The sequence below is a fragment of the Rhinolophus ferrumequinum genome (genome assembly GCF_004115265.2).
Source record: "Rhinolophus ferrumequinum isolate MPI-CBG mRhiFer1 chromosome 5 unlocalized genomic scaffold, mRhiFer1_v1.p scaffold_110_arrow_ctg1, whole genome shotgun sequence".
NCBI classification, from domain to species: domain Eukaryota; kingdom Metazoa; phylum Chordata; class Mammalia; order Chiroptera; family Rhinolophidae; genus Rhinolophus; species Rhinolophus ferrumequinum.
The window spans coordinates 5621747-5642630 of NW_022680355.1; the positions used below are offsets into that span (position 1 = coordinate 5621747).

The 20884-nt window shown below is 37.9% G+C and overlaps 1 protein-coding gene across 4 annotated transcripts in view; it reads left to right on the forward strand.

Annotated features, from left to right (window-relative positions):
- PLXDC2 (plexin domain containing 2) overlaps nucleotides 1-17088 on the forward strand; it is a 389290-nt gene extending 372202 nt beyond the window's left edge. For all 4 annotated transcript variants that reach the window (XM_033100592.1, XM_033100589.1, XM_033100590.1 and 1 more), the window contains one exon: nucleotides 9569-17088. In XM_033100592.1, coding sequence (XP_032956483.1) covers nucleotides 9569-9685 — 117 coding nt within the window. In that variant the 3' untranslated portion in view covers nucleotides 9686-17088. The remainder of the gene's footprint in view (nucleotides 1-9568) is intronic.
- The last annotated feature ends 3796 nt before the right edge of the window (nucleotides 17089-20884 follow it).

Sequence of the window (20884 nt, forward strand, 5' to 3'; positions counted from 1 at the left end):
CTTGAATATGTGAGGTGAAGAAGAAAGAAGCAAAAATTCCAAAGTACAAAATCTGAGCAACTGGAAAATTCAGGTTTTTAGGGACGGATTTAGAACTGTCAGAAGACACAGTGTAGGAAGGAAAATGAAGGGATGGATTTTAAGCAGGTTTGGGGTAAGCTGATGGTCAGATCACAGTTGGGCCTCTCAAAAAAAGCAACTGGGTAAAAGGAATGATTAAGCTGAGAAAATTATGGAAATTACAATAGTAGAAGTTAAACCCCAAGAAAATAAAGAAGAATGCTATTGGAAGAGAGAGATTACAGCATGTGTGGCTAAACCTTAGGACATGTTAACATTTAGTGTTTATAAAATAGGAAAGGAAACAAGTTTAAGGGGAAAAAAATAAACAAGATGCAAGAGAATAGATCATTGTAGGAAGCCAGCAAAAAAGTCAAGAATGACGGGAAGGCAGCATTGTGAAGTGCTCTAGACAAGTCACAGAATAAGAGAAAAAATGTACTAACTTGACAGTGAAATCATTTGTAACTTGCAAGAATGCAGTTTCAAGAGAGGGAGCAGACACCACATTTAAGGGGGTGAAAAAATGATTTTGTAATGGGAAGGTAGTGAATTCAGTCATATATTCAATACAGATATAATCCTGGGGATACAAAGGAACATCAAATAAAGGAATGTTAAGTGCAGGCATAAGGTAAAGAAACAATGAAAGGTGTTTTAAGGTACTTGGGAAGGAGGAAGAAATGAAGTTAACTTCATAGCAGAGACAAAATTGAACAGGAAAAGCAATTAACTATGCAACGGGTAATAAAGGAGGAGTAGATGTAACGGCATTAATGAAGAGAGGAGAAAGGATTAGCATCTTCTAAGTGGCTTAATCTTCTCTATAATAAAAATCGGTGATAAAATGCAAGGTTGAGGGAGGGCAGCATGGAAGTGGATGGAGTTTGATTATATCAGGAGAATCTAATAAGAGAAGAGTGATCACGGATTCCCAATTGAAAGAGTGTGATTATTTGGGGCTGGGTTAACCTGAATGTGTGACTTCTTCCTGTAGTAGTTGGGACTGCTTTGGGTCTGGAATAGGAAAAAAAAAAAAAAGGAGATGAAGACTTGTGATGAGGTTAGAACTTATCCAGGACGGATTGTCAGATAGCTGTGGGAACAGAGAATAAATGGATTTTAAGTGGCCTGCAGTGGCATTCAGGCTGGCAGGAAGTTTAATGATGTCTGAGTGAATTGTAGAAACAAATGAGAGGCAGTGCTCCATAATCTAAAGGATTTGGAGGCAGTGCACTGTCATGAGGTGGCCAGGCCTGGGAGGTGGCTGTTTGGAGAGGAGGTAGAACAAACAGTATAGAAGAGATGGTAGTGGATATTTTCAAAGTGATCCAGGAGGAACCCGGAAGAAGAGAATGTCAAAGTCATTCAAGTTGCTGGAGGGGATAAAGGAGGGGGGCGGGGGCGGGGGCGGGGGCGGGGGAAGCACATAAAAGCAGCAGCCAAAGTAAGATCTAGAATGAATCCTGCAGGCAGCATCTAGGCAGCAGTGATGGGGAGTTTCATTCTGCCCTTTGTCTTTTTTTTTTCCTCCCAGCAAAAAGTATCTGTATTCTCATATTAAGGTTTTTCGATGATGATGCACTAACAACACAAAAATATTTTGAATACTACTGTAGTCCTTTGTTTCTCAAGACTTCCTGCAACACGACACTAGAATATACACTCTTTGGGTTCTGAGTAGCCCGGCTGCCCACTTCCCCTAAGCACTGCTTGATAGCCCAGTGTCACCAGGGCCTGTGTCTCCAGGTCTTCCTGCCCTTTGTCTTTATAGTCCAGTCTGCCTGTGAAGTCATCTCTGATGACTCGAATGCAAATGAAGGTCTCTTTCCTCAAGACTCACAGCATTTATTGTCCAATGCTTTTAGCAGATACCTGATATTATACTAAGTAATCCAATCTCTTGTCTGTGCATTTTTAGCTTGGATGATTGGTTAGCTCCTCTTGAAGCATTTGCATGCAAATATCTTATTTTCTTTAAACATACTATAAATACCTTAAGTACTGTGTTTAATAGGTAGTTGCGTAAATAGAGATGTTATTGGCTGACCGAACGCAGTTATCCTCATATGAACGCACTAATGGTCACCATCACCAGTCATTCTCATTTGGGGCAACAAAGTGGCCAATAATGGGCTGACATCATAAAAGGCAAATAGAGAGTCCAAAAGATAGTTTGGCACTCAAGAATCTGGATGCTATGCTTCTTGTGGGCAAAAACTGTAGAGTAAGACCTATGCAAATCAACATAGACTTACTGTGAGTTTCCTTGTGCCTAACACTTTGCTGGACATGGCAGGTCAGTGGCAAACCAAGCACAGGTGCCTGGAAGCAGTCTGCCCCAGGGGCAGATAGTAAGGGAGTACATTGTAGGAAATGGTAAAATTATAATAAAACTGGCTAAATTAAGTTCAGCTTTTTATTACCACGATGTGCCAGAAATTCTAAATTGAGTTAAAAACGTTTGCTGAGCTAAAGTTCTAAAGAGTTAACCCACTTCCTGTTGAGTTTCAGTCCCATAATATAGATGTAAACTTCAACTTAGCACAATTTTATTCCTTAGCCTTTAGTAAACATTGTCTTCTGCGTGGAGGTTAATTCAGAGAACTCCCGATTACACACTTGGCCCTGACAGGAGACTCAGCTGTATACTTTCATTTAGAGAATAAGTTCCTAAGAGACTGGAATGTTCTGCATTTGTTTTAGGCTCAGTGGGGTCTCCAGCCCATGTGATACTACATACGTCTGTGTTAAACAGAAGATTCAAAATAAAGGATGGTAGCATTGTAGCTGTAAAGATGAAGAAACAGAACTTACTTGCTGTAATTCTATTATTGGGAGGGCAAAGCATTCTCTGATACTTGTGCAGTTCCTCATTTGGTGATATTCCTTCATCTTTGTTTCCTTTTTATCAAACTTATTTATTCTGTTTCCCTTTTTGTACAATAATATTTATTTTCTATTTTTAATGTTTTTTACCGGCATGGTTAATATCTATGAAGTGCAAGACAGGAAGATTTTCACTGTCTGCATTTCTTTTCTGACTGCCATTATTATTCATGTCTCTTCATGGTTATTACCAAAAGTAATGTTGTCTTACAGAGCAGGCCGAGGATACAAAAAGGGTCTACTCCAGATGTCAAATATCTTCAATACACCACCACTGTGGCTATTTCACAGTGGAACTGGATATAACACTTGACCTCAAAGACATCTACATACACTATATATGTGCAACCACATAAACAACAACAGTGGGTGCTAAAATGTGACAAGAGATAGAAATAATACCACAACATGTCTGAGATAAAGCAGGAGCATGAAAAGTGACTTACAATCTATAGGTAGGAATCTGGAAAGCTTTCTTGGAAATAACGTGAAAGGGGTAGGTGTTTGTGTAATTAGAGATGATGAAGTGACAGTCCAGGTGAGGGAAAATCACAGGCAAACGCTCAGAATGGGACCCTCTGGAATATAGATGTGGAACCAAGAGAAATATGGTTTGACAGTGGTTCTCAACCCTCACTATGCCTCTGACTGACCTGAAGAGTTTTTTAAAAATATAATTGCATGGGCCATAGCCAGATTCCAAATCAGTTGGCTGAGGTGGTCCTCGACTTCAGTACTTTTTTTTTTTCCACTCAACCCCAGGCGATGTTATTTTTAGTCAGATCTGAGAACTGCCATAAAAGAAAGGCTGTCAAAGAAAATAATGAACATTAAGTCTTTGAAATGTATGATTAAAAGATATTTCCTCCTCTGTTATCGAGTTTATTGAACTTAGCATCCAGTGGAGAACCACTTAATTTTTGTTTTAAGAATACTTTAGCTTCTAGAAAAATCACATGAATAATCCGGTGGTTTTGTTCATCTCAGTTTACAGCTGTTCTCTACATGGTTTGGGACAATTTTCATCTCGGACGTGTACCAACTCTGCTTATATTCAGTAATTCCTCAGGATGATACCTAGGGCAGTTCTAGAATGAAGGCAGCAAACTAATGGCAAGTAGTGATTATAAGTTGGAGGAGACACAGATGCAGGACAATAGGCAACTTCCACATGAGGAAGAACAACCAACATGTGATGAGCAGAAAATGTGTAAGAGAGAAACAACCGATATCTGATGAGGAGAAAATGTGTGAAAGAACATGCAAACTTTCTTCACCCATGAGTTATCCCTTGGAATTCTTGGCCACACCAGAAGACAGACAAATCAATTGAGTTATTCTTTGTAAGGAAAAAGTGACCTACAAGTCATGAAGCAAAGAGGTACAGCCACACGCAGGAGTAGTTTATTTTAATTAGATTGACGTTTAACTGGCCTTTTAACTGATTCAAGTTTGTGTTTCCCTATTCATAAGATTGCCGTCTAAAATACAGGACACTCAGATAAGTTTCCATTTCAAATAAAAAATGAGTGATTTTTCTTTTTTTTTTTTTTTTTTTTGGTATGAGTATGTCCCATGAAGTATAGTTTTTTTAAAAATTACTCATTGCTAACCCGCAATTTAAATTAACGGGTGTTCTGTATTTTGCTAAACCTGGCTACCCAGACATATAACTTAAGACTGAAATAATAGTCAACACAAAATAAGACTAGAGAATAATTTGTATTTAGAAGTATAAAAAAGGAAAACATTTCCTTCCCGTGAACAAACTCTACCCAAGCTAAATGCTGAAAGCTTAGCCCAACTATACAAGATGCTTCCAGTTCCTACGCAGGTCTGTGGCAGACACAGGGAAAGTCAGAAGTTCAATACTTCTCCTTCCCCTCACTTTTAAAGAATGTTTCTGAGTGAAAAGACCTTAGAGAATCATTGCCCTGCTATTCAGAGTGTGGTGTGTGGACCAGCCAGGGACCTTGTTTGAAATGCGGAGTCCCAGCCCCCCCACCCCCTCCAGACCTGCTGAGTCAGCATCTGCATTTTAACAGGATCCCTTGTGATTTGTATGCATCTCAAGCTTGAAAAATGTTGAGTTAGTTCTATAATTTTCCCAAAACATATTCTGAGAAGGTATGGGATCTACAGGCCCCCTGGGTGGGGGGTGAAGGGGGGGTGCACCTCAGGGAGGGTGTGTCAGCTGGGCTCCCTCCCTCCATCACAATGAAGGGAGACTTACTGTGTGCCAACCTATCTGGGCTACAAGGTGAGGTTTCATTGGAACAGAGGGTCTGTGACTTAAACATTTTTTTCGATTGTAAAAGGAAAGAAGTTTAAAAAACAGCAATCCAGTCCATTTCATTTTCCCAATTGGGAAACTGAGTAACAAAGAAAATGTGGGGCTGCCTAAAAGTCCTGTGCTGAGAATTGACCTGACGGTGAGGCTGTTTAAGTCTCCAGATCCCAGCCTTTTTCCACTTCCCCACTTTTCAGTGAAGAAAGTAGCACAAAACACCAGAAATTTCCAGCCGTTTCTCATGTGCCATCATGCACCACAGGTGTCCTCCAGCTGGGCCTTAAATTTCAAAATTGGTCCCTTTTCTTTCACACTCACGCCTAGTAACTTCATATCAAGGACTCCTCTCACCCAACAGGAAGCGGAAGCACTGTCCGCTTTGCTGTCTAAGCTTGAAGAGAAGTCTTCAGCTGCAGTTTTGTGTACACTGCTAACTAAGGATACCCTGCAGGTTTGTTTATGGACATTTGTTTATGGACATTGCTAATTATCTTGCCGCAGGCCATTGAGACAGATCTGGACGACTATTCAATGAATAGCACTGAGGAGTAATTAGGGAGAATACCTGATTGCACAGCCCACCCCAGTGCCAAAATATCAATACAAACACTGACTTCTGAATGTGGTTAGCCACGTAAATAATTCTCCGACATAAAACTAGCGATCACTCACGCATTGCGTCCAATAATGTTTTAAGGCATTACTTCCTGAGTCTCTGTAATGAATTACACTAGAGTCTGGTTTGAATTTTTCAATTTTCAGCATACATCCTGCTCTGTTAGCAAGTGACCCTGTGGCCCCTATCAGTTTCTGCAACAATCTGAATTTAGCCATTCTACAAAGAAGACAGATTCAGATGTGTCTAAGCCTCGAGAAAGACCAAATGTCAGGTTGTGCCCCATCACACTTCGTGGCAGAACCAGACAAGATGACCAGGTTTCTTGACCCCTTTGTTCACTGGACAGATGCCTCATATTATAGCACCGACATTAAAGATTTTTCTATGAGAACCAAAGATTGTGTCGTTTATGCCGAGTCATAGAGCTGCCCTCATTATTTTCATTTATAAGGAAAGCGTTGCAGATTGACGTAGAAAATCAATTTCAGTTGGGACTAATTTATATAGATTTCCCTTAAATTTAGGAATCTGAAAAGTTAGTGGAGAGAGGCAGGAGGGACCGTGAAGAACCACCATAGAGGAGTTTTTAAATCATTATTTTTTCCACAATGTTAAAGTTAATTATCTCAGGCAATTAGGTATCAGAATCCTATGAGTTTAGAGGCCAAATCCTTAGATAACATTTTACTAATGAGGAAACAAAGGCCCAGAGAAATCAGGTGATTTAAGAGCATGTAATTGATTTGTGATATGTGTAAATATTCTAGGAAAAAAGCAGAATTTTTGTAGTTATTAACTCTTCGGCATTTTTAGGGCTAAGACGGAGAGATCAAGGAATTGCGAAAGAATGTAAAATCCCATGAAATGTTTAAAACCCCAGTTGCATATTTCTTAGATTTCATTTTAAATTTTAAGATATTATTATCGAAAAATGTCTTTTTCTTTTAATCTAGTAAAAAAACAACAGAAGTATTTTTTTTTAGTTTTGCACAAATAAAAAATAATTTTGTAGTGGATTATGCCTGTTCATCTTTAGAATATTTATTTGAAACCTCTATTAAATCTTGCCTACCTATATGTTCTTCACCTTTCCAAACTACATTGAAAATCCCTTTGCCCTGAAATGGTTTTTATCTCCTATATGAACCAGAAACCATGTTCCATACCTTTCTTTGGCCATACGCCCTTTAGCACCATACAAGACATTTCAGGTGTTTTGTAAATATTTGTGCATTCTCTTGGATGCAATAATTCCACTTATGAGAGTTCATAAAAGGAACTAATTAGACATGTGCCCATTAGGTGAGCAGCAAAGATATCTATTGTAGCATTATTTATACTGTCAAAAATTTGGGGGGAAAAACTCAAAATCAAGTAGACAATATAAATCATGATTTAGTTGTAAGTACTATACTCTATTGACATTTAAAATAATTTTATAAAAAGATAGTTCATGAATTTTTTTAGTGTGTACTTAAGTGGAAAAAAAAGGAGCTAATAAAACAGTATGTGCAATGGTTTAATGTTCCTAGAAATGCATGTAAGCGACGTAATACTGACAGCGGAACCAAATTATGTGTGAGTGGTGGGATCTCTAGTGATTTTAAATGTTGTTGGGGTACTTCTATGTTTTTTCCTACAATGAGTAGTAAAAAAATCCAGAGAAATTTTCTTTAAGGCTCTGTAACTAACTCAGAAAATAGGTTAGTATTGTATTAACAGGGGGAAGCTTCACCATCCAACATTTTTATACTTTATTTTGAGAAACTCTGTGATGAGCTCACAGAATACATGATGAGCATTATCCTGCAATCTTTTCACCTAAGACAGAGAATTATCAGCTTAGTATTTCTGACTTATTAGCAGAATACGGAAGTTGTTGGTAATGCTATATTTTTAAGACTGAAATAAAAATAGAACCATGTTCACAAATTTTGGGGGTGTTATACACAAACCACTGAATTTTAACAACTAATTTCTATGGTGGGGAGAATTGACTTTGGAAGTAGATAGATCTCATTTTAAATCTTGGCTCCGCCAGTTGCTAGCTTTATAGGTTTGTGCAAAATGTGAATGATTGAGTTGTGCATATCAAATGAGATCATATATGTAAATCACCTAGTGCAAAGCATGAAATACAGTTAGGAGATTAACAAAATGTAACTTTCATAAGAATCAAACATCAGCATTCTCATCACCTATGCTCCTTTTTAATTAAGAGTCACCTATAGCGTGTGGTTGTAAATTATTGCTAATCACAGGGCTATACTTGTCAGATGGGCCTTGGAAAGGTGCAGATTCAGAGCAAAGATTTAGTGGTGCTGCTTACTCTGAAGGTAGGGCGGCTGTGGCTTCAGAAGCCCAGTGGTGAAGTCACTGAAACCAGAGTAGGGGTTGTAAATAGTGACAGTGAGCACAGAGGCATTGTCCCACAAGCAGGAGTAACCATGAGTTACAGGGTTCCTCTCCCTAGAGATGTTTCATGTATTTCCATTGATGATGACTTTTAGTTCCAGCAAAAACACACTCTTTTGCTATCTAGCCCTCTCTTGGTTTTAACTTGTTCTTTTGGAAAAGAAGGATAATTCAGTTCCCCTCACTTCATGGCAATTAATCAGCTAATACACAGAACACGTTCTGACCAAATAATGTTACATAGACAGCATATAATAGTATTAGTGGGCAGAATGTTATTACCTTGATTAGTATTTTTCCAGAAAGTAGAGTTAATACTCTTTCCTACCTGATGCAAAAATTGTTCTGCAGCTATTAATCGTGGATGTTGGAATATAATTGGCAAATCTAGAAAGCTGCCAAATGCCAGGATATCTACACTGATAAGTAACATTTTTCACATTAAAATTCTTTAGATAGGAATAAACTTCCTTCAATATTTACTGTCTTATTTTCTCCAAAAATCACAGGCACTCTAATAAATGGAGTAATAGTCTCTAGTGTCATTGTGGCCGTGAAATGCATTTTAGCATTTCGGAGGCTGGGGAGAAATGAGCTCCTTTTGTCAATACAAATATCCTGTAATTTAGGAACGGTGTCTAATGCGCAGTTATTTAGTTCATAGACTCAAGATGGCCCACGCCCTCTGCTGTTGGATTCAGTTTTAAGGGCATGACATCTTGTTAATTTTCAAGCAGAAAAAGTCCTATGTGGATTCTCAGCTTAATAAATAATTTCTTAAGATATTAAGTGATGTTTCTTTTCATTTATTTGCTAGGAAGTCTACCACCTAATTTGAAGTACACCTCAAAGTACCATGAAGAATTTGATGGCCTTATGTTTTTGAGTGAATTAATAAAATGAAGTGATATCATTATTGACTTCCAGAGAAGAGAAAGTGTCTGTGGCTACATACTAAGAAGACTGGTTTTTTTATTACCGTTCCTTTTGGGCAGTTGTAGATTCTTTTAGACACAAATATTCATAAGGCATAAAGCTTGCCTTAGAGAAGCACTCAGTACTCTGGGGATAGGTGTGGCAAATGGATGTCACCTGAGAGGTGCCAATAGCACCATAATGGAAACGCAGGCACGGGGCTTTGTGGGTATATACTTCCGACTGTGGTGGTAATAAGAGATAATGTCACATGTTACTCAGTTGAATTCGGAAGTTAATCCAAAATATTTGGCCAATCTATTTTTCTTATGATGTGCTCATCATCCTGGTGTTCATTATTTTTTAATTTTCTCTTCTAGAGACGCCCAAGCAGATGGCCTGCGATGAAGTTTCGAAGAGGGTCTGGCCATCCTGCCTATGCCGAAGTTGAACCAGTGGGAGAGAAGGAAGGTTTTATTGTATCAGAGCAATGCTAAGATTTCTAGGACAGAACAGCACCAGTGCTGGCTTACAGGTGTTAAGACTAAAATTTGCCTATACCTTTAAGACAGACAGACAGACACACACACACACACACACACACACACACACACACACACTCACACACACAGACACACACACACACCCTAAGCTGCTATAGCTGGAAGGAGACAAGATTTCTGGACAAGCCCAGCCCAGGAAGGGTAAAAGACAAACTCAAACTTACACAAGATACCATTTACCACTGAACGTAAGATTCCTTAGTGGGATTGGCATCTACAGTTCACCCAGAACCTCTCCTGTGGACTTATCGGAATTATGACAAGACTACAATGCCATTGGCTTAGGTGCAGGGTTGCAAAGGGATCGAGAGAAAAAATGATAATAACAAAGCTTTAGTTTACGAGGAATCTACACCTCTGGTTCAAATATTCTTCTCTGATGTCTCAAAGATAACTGTGTTCCAAAGCCTGAACCCTTTCACTCAAAAGAGCAATGATGACTGTTTCAAGATTGCTGAGGAAAGTAGCTCATGCAGGATCAAAAACAAACACAAAATAAGAGATTTTCTATCTTTTCACCAGATTATGTGGACAAAGGGTTTTGTTTTTCTGGTATAGACCCACCTGTCCCAACAAGTTCTTTATAGGCCGGATCTTTTATCTACACAGGAGGTTTAAAACTATGCCTCCCTCTTCCTTGTGAACGAATGCCCTTTCTATGAACTGTGATGGAATTTCCAAACTTTTAGCTAAGGATTAGGAAAGAGGGAGTGGCAAATGAAGCTTTCGGTTCCCCGCCTCCTCAGAATAAAACTTCTGATTTGTTTTACGAAGCGTTGCCTCCATTTCCCAACTGTGAAGTCCTATGAAGCCACAGTTGCTCTTGGCTGAAGGAAACGAAAGGATGGAGAGTTCCTTAAGCATTTTTGAAGCAAAACTATTAAGGGATTCTAAACATGTGGGTTGTTTGTTTTGTTTGTTTTTTTACTTTTTGCCATTTCAGTACTAAAGGCCCATTTCATTGTCGATTCCTGTCTAAGAAGCCATGCAAGTCAGCATATCCCTGGCGATAAAGAGAATGAAAGAACCCTGCTGAATCATACAGTAATTTTCTTTAAAGTACATAGTAGTTACATAAATATATATATAAATATATTTTTGTTTATTAACTAACACAAGGCAGGCTCTTGTGACTCTAAGAGTGCATTTTGTCAGACAAAACATGCAAGGTGCATTATTGCATACTTCCATAGAGTTGTAAAATAATCCTTAATATTAGAATATTTTTATGTCACTTAGCAAAAGGGGTTCAATGAGTTGCAGTGCCCATCGTTTCCTGCCTATTTGAGCCACTCTTTCATTCATATCAACCCCTTCCCTCCCTGGCTAAATGAAGCTGATGCCAAAAGCTCCTTAGATGGAGCTGTCATTAGCCCTGTAATCACAATCCAGATGTGGAAATTTCCCCCTGAACCAGGAAAGAAAAGGCATCCCTTTGAGGCAGAAAGTGGTTAATATATATGTATGTATACTGAGCTCCTAAAGTTTAAAATTCAGGTACTGTGTATACAATTGCATCAACATCTCGACCCATGAAATGTACATCCTGTGCCAAGAAGCTGTTGGTTCTTGTAGGGTACAGTGTCTACCATTTGCAGTTTCGGGTATCAAGAAGCAGAGATCTCTTAAACAGCACTTTACTAACAGCTTAGCATCTGTACAGTGTTTGCATTGGAAGACATCAGTCCACTAACAGAGTATCATAGTTATCTTCACAAATGTCTCATGTAGACTAGTGACATTTTCCATCACATGCATTTTGCTTTACATTTTGTAAGTACCTGATGAGGGTGGTCATTTTTTCCTAAACTACTTAGTTAATAATTGCAAAAAAAAAAAAAAAAAAAAATTGACAAGCAAGATGATTGAAGGATGTGATGACAATCTCTCTGCTGAGCTTCGTTCAGTTTATATAAAATATCCCAACTTGTTTCTCGTGGAGTAGGTTTGATCAAATAGCGATAACCAACTGACTTGCCAATGTAACTGGTGCAACTGGTATTCTACAGAGACATAAGGGGCACATAGACGATTCCTTTTAGGATAAGATGATGCTTCTTTCACTAGCTTTTGTGGTAGGTGTGGCTTCTGATAGCAGTGGGTTGACAGTTATATAAATCCTGCATATATATCCAAATCCCTACACAATTCTTTGAAGTAGTAATGTTATCTTTATACACTCCGATCTATCATTTTTTATTCAAAAGAATTGGTAATTTTGTAGAAAAGCATAACACCCCCCCCCCCGAATTCTTCAGTGAACTAAAGCATGAAGTAATAGGGACAACTTATCAGAAGTAAAAAGGCTACTGAAGTATAGGGAGACTTCCTAAAAGAACTAAGAGTTAAAGGTGGTTAGACATTTCTGTTGTACATGAATCTTTTAGTGGTAAGGGGAAAGGCTGGCTGCATCCTTTTTTCATGAAACTTTCATTTTATTTTATTTGTCTGCTTTGTTCTTAGTGCTCATTTACTGCAAAGGAAAAGCAAACATATACAGTTTCTAGAAATTCAGAATAAATGCCGAAGCTTTGAACTTTGCATATATTTTGTATTAGAAAGGGCGCATCTGTACACTTCTTAATATACTATGAACATAGTAGAGACAGATTAACAAAAACCATTTTAAAAATTAAGAGCAGCAAAGGAACACATACAAACTCCTGGAGAAATCAGGTAAATGGTGCTATAGAGGAAGTTAATTATTTCATCTTAATTGTTTGTAAAACTAATATTCAATGATTAAATAAAAGTGTTAAAAGACAAAAAACAAATATCTTAAGCCAACCAGATAGCAGCAACCACAATGTTGGTTTGTTTTTGAAGGGTTTGGAGTTAGATATGATAAACAAATAGAAAATTAAAGATAAATAATAACGTACAATTTACCCCGTTATTATTTTAGTTTGAGATCCCTAGGGCATTTACCAGTCTGTCACAAGTAGCTTCTAGAGCTATGATATTTTATCCACTAGCTAAATGTGGCTATTTAAATTAATTAACCTTAAATAAAAATCCAGTCACACTAGCCACACTCAAGTATTTAATAACGACATGTGGCTCATGGCTACCATTTTGGACAACATAGAACATTTGCATTGTCACCGGAAATTCTATTCCACAGTGCTGTAGAGGTCTTTCTTTATAATTCCTTCTCCTGAAAGAAAAAGGAGAAGGAGGAAAAACAGAAGATTTCATAGTTCTTGGCCATATCTAAGCATTTTGGTCTCAGACATGATGAAGTAGTGAAAAACATACCATCTGACCCAGTTTTGAGTCTTCACTATGTTATTTTGGGAAAAATCACTTTAACCTCCATGAGTCTCAATTCAGGAAAATAATTTTTTTTTTATCCTGTCTTCCTTGCAAGCTTATTATTATGCAGACTGACTAAATGTACAGATGTACAGACTTGTAAAACCCTACGTCAATGTAACCCGAATAAAGCACAGCTGTTGTCCCGATAGCAACACACATTTGCTTTCAGACAACAGTCCATCAAGCCACGAAGCAGTCAAAGACAATCAGATCAATACATTTCTTGAGAAAATGCCAAAGGAGAATACATTCAAAACACCCAGCAAAATTGCGTAAATTCCTTTTTTCCCATCTTTAATATTTTCTCTTAATATTTCCTCTGCATAATGTCTCTCCTCTCCCACACCAGAGTCCCCTAAGTGCATCCTTCCACTGGCTCCATTCTTTATTATGTATTCATTTATCCTCTGTATTTTCTTCTGATTTCTCAGTTTATTCTTCACAGCAAAGGGAGGCCCAGGAGCTGACCAGCAGGCTTCTCTCTAGAAGGAAATACCTCAAACACAAATAACTTCAAGTATTTATTTTATCCCTATAACACAAACGTAAGGGGCTATCACAATTAAAATATAAATATGTGGAACTTAATTTTAAATGTAAAAATTTGCAAATGCAGACTATATGAAAGGAATATTAATTAAACTTAATTTAAATTATAATATGCAGATAGTATATATTCTCAGATTAGTATAATTTAACTTTTTGGCAAAAAATTCTTATGCTATTTCCTCATTCTGAAGGAGTATAAATTTGGCGATGCCCCTAGGATATATTGTCCATTTGAGAAAAAGTTTTGCTAGTAGCCATGCCTTGGTTCTAGAAACTTCCATTCCACGATAAGCAATGAATATATAAATAAGACAAACTGAAAAACAGATCTTATGGTTATAGTTTCTTCCTCCTGTGAAATGTCATTTTGCTTTGTATTTCCTCAGGCATTTTTTTCAGATGTTTTATTACAATGTGCTTTACTAATTCCAAAAGATTACTCTTGTTTTTCCTTTTCCACCCAACTTTTGGCACCAACATCCATATGCCGGAATCACAGGAGGTCATCTAATTTAACCTCTTCATGTCACAGATCAGAAAATTGAGGTCCAGAGAGATAAAGTAATTTTCCCAGTGTCAAAACGGGGTCTTGAACTTGAAATTCCTCTCGGGTTATTTTTGTTCCAAATCTTCTTGCCTACATCCCTTTGTCAGAGTTTAAGCAGCTCAGAAGGCATAGTCTATCTAAAAGCTAGCTTTCTTTGCTGTGTTGACTATCTGTTCTATCCTATAATATGGAACAGTGGACCAATCTTCCTCTGTGATGTTGCTGTCTTAAGAATGGTGCCATTTTTATAACAACCAGTGATTTCAAGTTCTAGCTATATTACAGGATCTTTATTTGGTTTGTCACATTCTTTTCTTCCAACCCTACCTGTGGTCATCTAAGTGAACAATATTATTTCTCTTTTGCCAATGTGTAATTTTTCTGCTTTTGTTTCATTTCTTCCCAGTGTACCTGACAAATGAATAATCTTCATAGCAGGTTTTCTTACCATATGTATAACCACAGTTTTTATTTGCTTATTAAGCTATCTGTACTTTTTTGCCCTAAGAAGGCTTTCAAAGTAAATATCATGAGGTGTGTGACATTACCTATTTTGTATATACTCGTATTACGTTGTGTTTGTAAAGCACTTTACATTTCGCAGAGCACTTTGATTCACCCCTTTATTTGTTCATTCATTCAATCACTCAGTCAGCTTAAATATTTATTGAGCACCTACAGGAACCAAATTCCTGTGTTACATCTGTGGCATATAGTGATAAATACAAACAGTGAAAGATCAGCGATGTCCACCGATAGCTGTAATATGGTGACATCCTCAAACACAACTAGGCAACTAGGCAGGATCAATATTACTGTATTCAATTTCCAATTCTAATTTTCTGTTCTACTTAACAGAGAGAACTGTCAAGTATTTGTCTAAAGAATGTTTCTGAAATATGATGCATCATTGCACATCTGTGCTGTTTGCTCTATTTCACATGATCTGTGTTTTCATCGATGAGAAGAAAAGTTACTCATCCAAAGTTGTCCCAGACCAAGGAGGTCTTTCCAGGCCACTTGAATTCTTTCTGACCAGATGTAATAGTTCACTTTCTTGCACCAGTATTTCTGTTGTGCCTTTTTGAATTATCAGCGTCATAGTTTTAAGGTATTCTGGAAGCACCAGTGTATCAAAGAAGCATTTGCACTTTAGGTGTGCGTGGTTGTTTGTCATTTATTAGACTGTCTCAGGTTTCCTCAACCTCAGCACTATTGACATTTTGAGACCCATTATTCTTTGTTGGGGGGTGGGGAGGAGTGGTCCTATGCATTGGAGGACCTTTGGCAGCTTCCAGGGTTTCTATTGACTATATGCCAGGAGCTCTGTCTCACACAAACACCCCAGTTCTGACAACTAAAGACATCTCCAGACATTGCCAAATGTCCCCTGAGGTGAGATTGGGAAATCTACTGGATTAGCTATGTAGTGAGCAAAATATAGCAGGAGAAAACAAGGAATATTTCTCTTAGCCTTGTCACTTAATTTTCCTCATAGGTAGGTTTTTGTTTATAATAAGACTTGGAATCCTAAACTCTTTGCATTAGAAGGGACTATTAAAGTCACTAATTCAACCACATCCCCACGTCATTCTTATCTATTTCTCCATCTCTCAGTTTTAACAAATTTATTGAGAGAAGATTAGTTATCTCTGGAAATTTGGGAATTGACTTTTTCGTAGCCAGAGTAAGGCTGTTTGGCAATTATGTTTGCTGCTGTACGTAATAGCTGCTGCGGTGATTTTTGCTTCACTTTGGGTACTTGGTGTCACACAACTTCAGTATCTCAGAGACGTTGAGGTTTCTTTTGGTCACTTCACGCATCTACAAATGTTGCTCCTTTGTCTTTGCCTTCCAAATGTGCAGAGAAGTTGAAGTTTGTTGCTTCTAATTTTGAGTATATCTGGCTGAACTTTCTATTTCTGATACTGACTTTTTTTATTGTCCTTCTGTGGGGGAACAACAGCAACAACAACAACAAAAAAAAAACCAATTGACTGTCCCAAGTATTATAATTAAAAATTGGAAATCTCAGAGTTGGAATGTTTAAATCTATCAAGCCAAAGTTCTTACTGATTTGATGTGCCTTATGTCAGTTTTCCTGTAGGGTCAGTGATTTCCTATGGATAACTCTGAATCCCATTCATTTGTACTTGTGTCTGTTCTGCACCAATTAAAAAACTTGGTGAAGTTATGCAAAGACAGTCTCTTAAGACTATTCCCAGAAATAACAGAAATATTCCAGAAATACTAGAACATCAGGTTTCTCTGTATTCCTTTGCTAAAAGACCAGGTGAGACTTTGAAAGCATTTCATAATTATTGACTACAAGTTACTAGTATGGATACACAATTGAAAGCCTTGATTATGAAGTCTGAGGGTATAGAATATTGACACGCACACCCGGAGTGAACTCTCATAAGACAATCATGGAAATCAGAAAACCATCACCTAGGAGACCCTCAAGTGTGTGTATTATTTTCTACTCTACTACAGTCATGTCAGACAATATGGTGTTGCTGAACGTTTTGATTAAGTTGATCTCCAGTTCAACTGAAATTATAATACAATTACCTAATTATTGCCTCACATAGCTTTTAAACCATCCAGTGCCCACTGCTCTCACAATGATAATTGCAAAGAAGTAAGATGATAATTATGAGAGCAAAATTACATAATTTCTTGAATCAATTCTGCATAAAAGTTTATGGAATACGCCATCATTGGCTTCTCAATGTCAGTTCTTATTAATTTCCAGATCACTGTCACATTGAACGATTGATTCTGTTACTTTAAATCCAGAAGAAAAGGCTGGAAAAAAATGAATGCAAATCATATGCTGGTACTCCTCTTCTTCGAATTTCTAAGATTTATTAATATTTGAGAATTACTAAAAAAATTCTCAAAAAAAAATTCTCTCCTAGTGAAATACAGTAAACATTTTTGACATGAGAGTGATGTGTTAATTTTTAAAAATAGTCCCTCTTTTCCCTAGCATTACAAATAAAATATATACTTTCACATGTACTCACTTACTCATCATGCAGCTATAAACCTTTTGTGCCTATGGACTGGATGCATAGCGTAAAGCTAATTTTAGAAGTTTACTATGGGGGGAGAGATACATACATAGGAGTGAATGGATGGGGATAATTCACAGAAAAAAATAAAGATCGAAATATGCTATAAAGCAGAGTCTTCAACTTCTTCAGAGCAATGAGGAAATAAATATTCAGTGAGCATCAGCTCAAATTTCGGTCATTCACACACTGAGGCACACACAGATCCTGCAAGTTGTGCTAGAAATGTGACATACAGAAAATAAAGGATGCCCCCCAATGAATCTAAAAATCTGCCATCATCTCCTATGGCACCGATCCTTTTAATAAAATCACGGAGACCTTTGCTCTAGGGAATTGGCTTGCTTATGGTCAAGTAATGACCAAAAAGAGACTTTCTATTTATCTCCCTGTGCCTTACAAGGCATGCTCTTTTGTTCCCTTATACCAGAGACCACGAGGGAGCCAACCACACGCTAGCAATAAAATACAAGAAAAATAAAAGGACTTTTTCTGAGGACAGGAGAAGAAAGGGCACTTGTAACTGTGGACGCATAGTTGCATCTCTGTGAAGTTTGACTATCTCAGGATCCAGACCCAAGGACTGTTGTCTAGACATTGTGGTCGACTCTAATCAACCATTTTTAAGGTCTTTGAAGAAAAACATACTCTGATTGTCCTATTTGTAGCAGGGCAATAAAAACTCAAATTAAGTGTCCTTTACCAGGCTACTCTGAAAAGACCATTAAGTTGAAATCAGAGCTTCCCTTGCTAAGAAATGTTAAAATCATTTTAGGGAAATGAATTTTCTTTAGACACAGATATTTTGGGTATATTATAACTAAGTCTTGGGGCCCTAGTTGAGAGGGGGAAAGTCTTTTCATAGGTTGGTCAAAACAAATCTTTCATTCGCCTCATTGGAGGCCCTTGGACAGTCCCTGGGAAGTACATTATCTTCAGGGGGAAAATAAGAGAGTCTTTTTCGCATGCCAGCTTGGGATCATGGGAACGTCCAATGCCAGGAATTTCCTACTGTTTCTGGTAATTCTGCTTGTAGTAATTTGAAATGGTGAAGTGTGAAATGAGAAGAAGTTGGGCACCCCGGGGGACTGTCTGTGTTTTATGCCAGTTGCACCAGCACACAGAATATTTGTAAAATGCATTTCAAAGTGGGTATAATTGTACCCTTTGTCAGAATCACAAAGCTCACTGTGGTGCTGCTGAAAGTGAACACTGGGGGAGAATCTGACCCTCCAAACCCAGTCAAAACCCAAACGAGGGAAGCCTGTGTGGGTAAGCATTGCAAGTCTGTTTCTCGCCGTTTCCTGAAGCCCAGTCCCTCAAATCAAGGACGTGTCTTTCAGGTGACGGTTAATTTTGCAGAGGTTTTCCAAAATTTCATTTAATACAGGGCTTGGAAAACTGAGCATTTTGAATTTACTCCAGGTCTCTCGAGATCGTTTCTGTTTCCGTTGCCATGTCAATGAGACATTCCGCGGCTGCATTCTTTCACGATAAAAGAACGTTCGCATACTTCATGATGACCTCACGCTCCACGTACCTGAACCTGCAAATGTAAAATGATTGTATCTGAATTTGCACTAATGGTGTCCGATAGCAGAAGAGGTGTGATCTTTATTGAAATCCACTGTTTAAATTCAATAATTCAGATGCTACATACTTCTGCAAGCTTCTTGATTATTTTCACTGTAAGAATTATCTAAGTTTGAATGTATTTCTTTACAGTCCATTAATTTGCTATCTATCTCTTTTACCTGGAGATTACTATGATTGCAATAATTCATTAAAGTTTTCCTCACACGGCTTCTTAAGCCAAGTTTCTTTCTTTTTTCTTTTTTTTTTTTTTTTTTTTTTTTTTTGTAATTCTTCTGGTTCTGCTTACAGTATGTGGGAAATCTTTTTTTTTTCTTTCATAGTAATAATTTTATAAGAAAGCCAGTGTATTGACTGCCATAACGACACAATTCATCTTTAAAGGTCTGGAAGCGGGTGGTGACCAAATGTTACCTGTGTTCTCTCTGTTGAATGCTATTTTCAGAATTAAATCATGGTTTTTCACTTTCAGTTAAAGTCAACAAATTTGGGATTTTAGAAGGGGGAGAAGGGAGCAATTTGTGTAATACTGCTGTCATATTTGACTACATATTAAAAACAATAAATGATCATTTTGTTTTAATTTCTTAAATATGTTTACCCTTGTCTTTCACCATATTTTTGTTTCCTTTCCACCATTAGCTTTCGAAACCATTTACCTAGTGTACAAGAAAATCACTGAAATGTCCAGAGCCACAGGCTAATGACAAGAGAGAAAATCCTTTTGCTTCTAAACCTGCCCTAGTGTGGGGACTGATACCTACTAGAGTGAACTGTAGAAAAGGAAGGATCTAGAATGTCACAGAGGCAACTGCATGGCGACTTGGTCCCTGCCCACAACCCATACAGCCCAAATGTTGAGTTCCTCTAGATCAGAGATACGGGGTTTAACTGCCAGTTAAAATCCTACTACGGGAATAAGTCAAAATGTTTTAATTCAGCTCTTGCCTCTGTCACTAGTCTTGGTTTATGAACCCCAATGATTTTCCCAGTGAGTTACGAAGTTTCTCTACGATTCCATCCCCTTTTCCCAAACTGGAAATGATTGTACCTATTTCTCAGGGGCTTTTGGATGTGTGCCCCAGCTAATTTATGTAGACTGCATGAAGTGAGATGTTTTGCATTCCAAAGATTCTTTCCCTGTTTTCTCATCCATCACTCTTGGACTATCTTTCTTAATAACACCAAGTACACACAGGCCTGAACCCAGGGCGAGGAAGCAGGTGCCGGATGCTGTTGGGACTTCTAGTCAGTGGTTGAGCAATTGCTCTGTGCAACTCAATACTGATTTTTAAAATCTTACCTCTCTATGGATCTTTTGGACTGCATTGATTAAACTTTGCTATCACAGAGTAAATTCAGAGCTGCAGTTTTAAATGGTGTTAAATGTCTTTATGATGCCAAAAGGGCTAAATTGCTAACGCAAATCATGCAACTTTCCTGAATGGTAGAAAAACATTAAGGCCAGTGCTTTTAAAAACCATCTAGTGTGTGCCATTTCTTTAAATAACACAGTGCAAACAGTAAAGGAAAAACTGCTAATGGCAATCATGCAACTTTTAAATTAGCTGTAGATCTATTATCTGTTACGAATCTGGAGACCACGTCTTCTCCTAACAGGTCTCCTATTCCAAACCACTCTTTTGACAGGCATCTGGGAATCTTTTCTTCTCAGTTTATTTTTACAAACATTTATTAAGTAACCTGTGCTATGCAGCATGTTTGACTCCAAGTCTACAAAAAAAAGACAAGGGCCCTGCTTTCAATTAGCCTGCAGTATAATGGGGGAGACAAACATTAAAACAAACATGGCAAACGATGGAGTAAAGGTTTCAGCATAGAAATATTTACAAGTTACGTAAAGTCACAAAGGAGGGAAGAGTTCATTCTGTATGGAAGGCGTCAGGAGAGTTTCCACAGAGCAAGTGATAGTTGAACTTGGTCTTGACAGGTGAGTAGAACTTTACCAGAAACAACAGCATACCAGGGACAGGGTGGCTGGGAGCAAATGGACTGGCTGGGCCAGAGGGAGCGAAGGGAGGATGG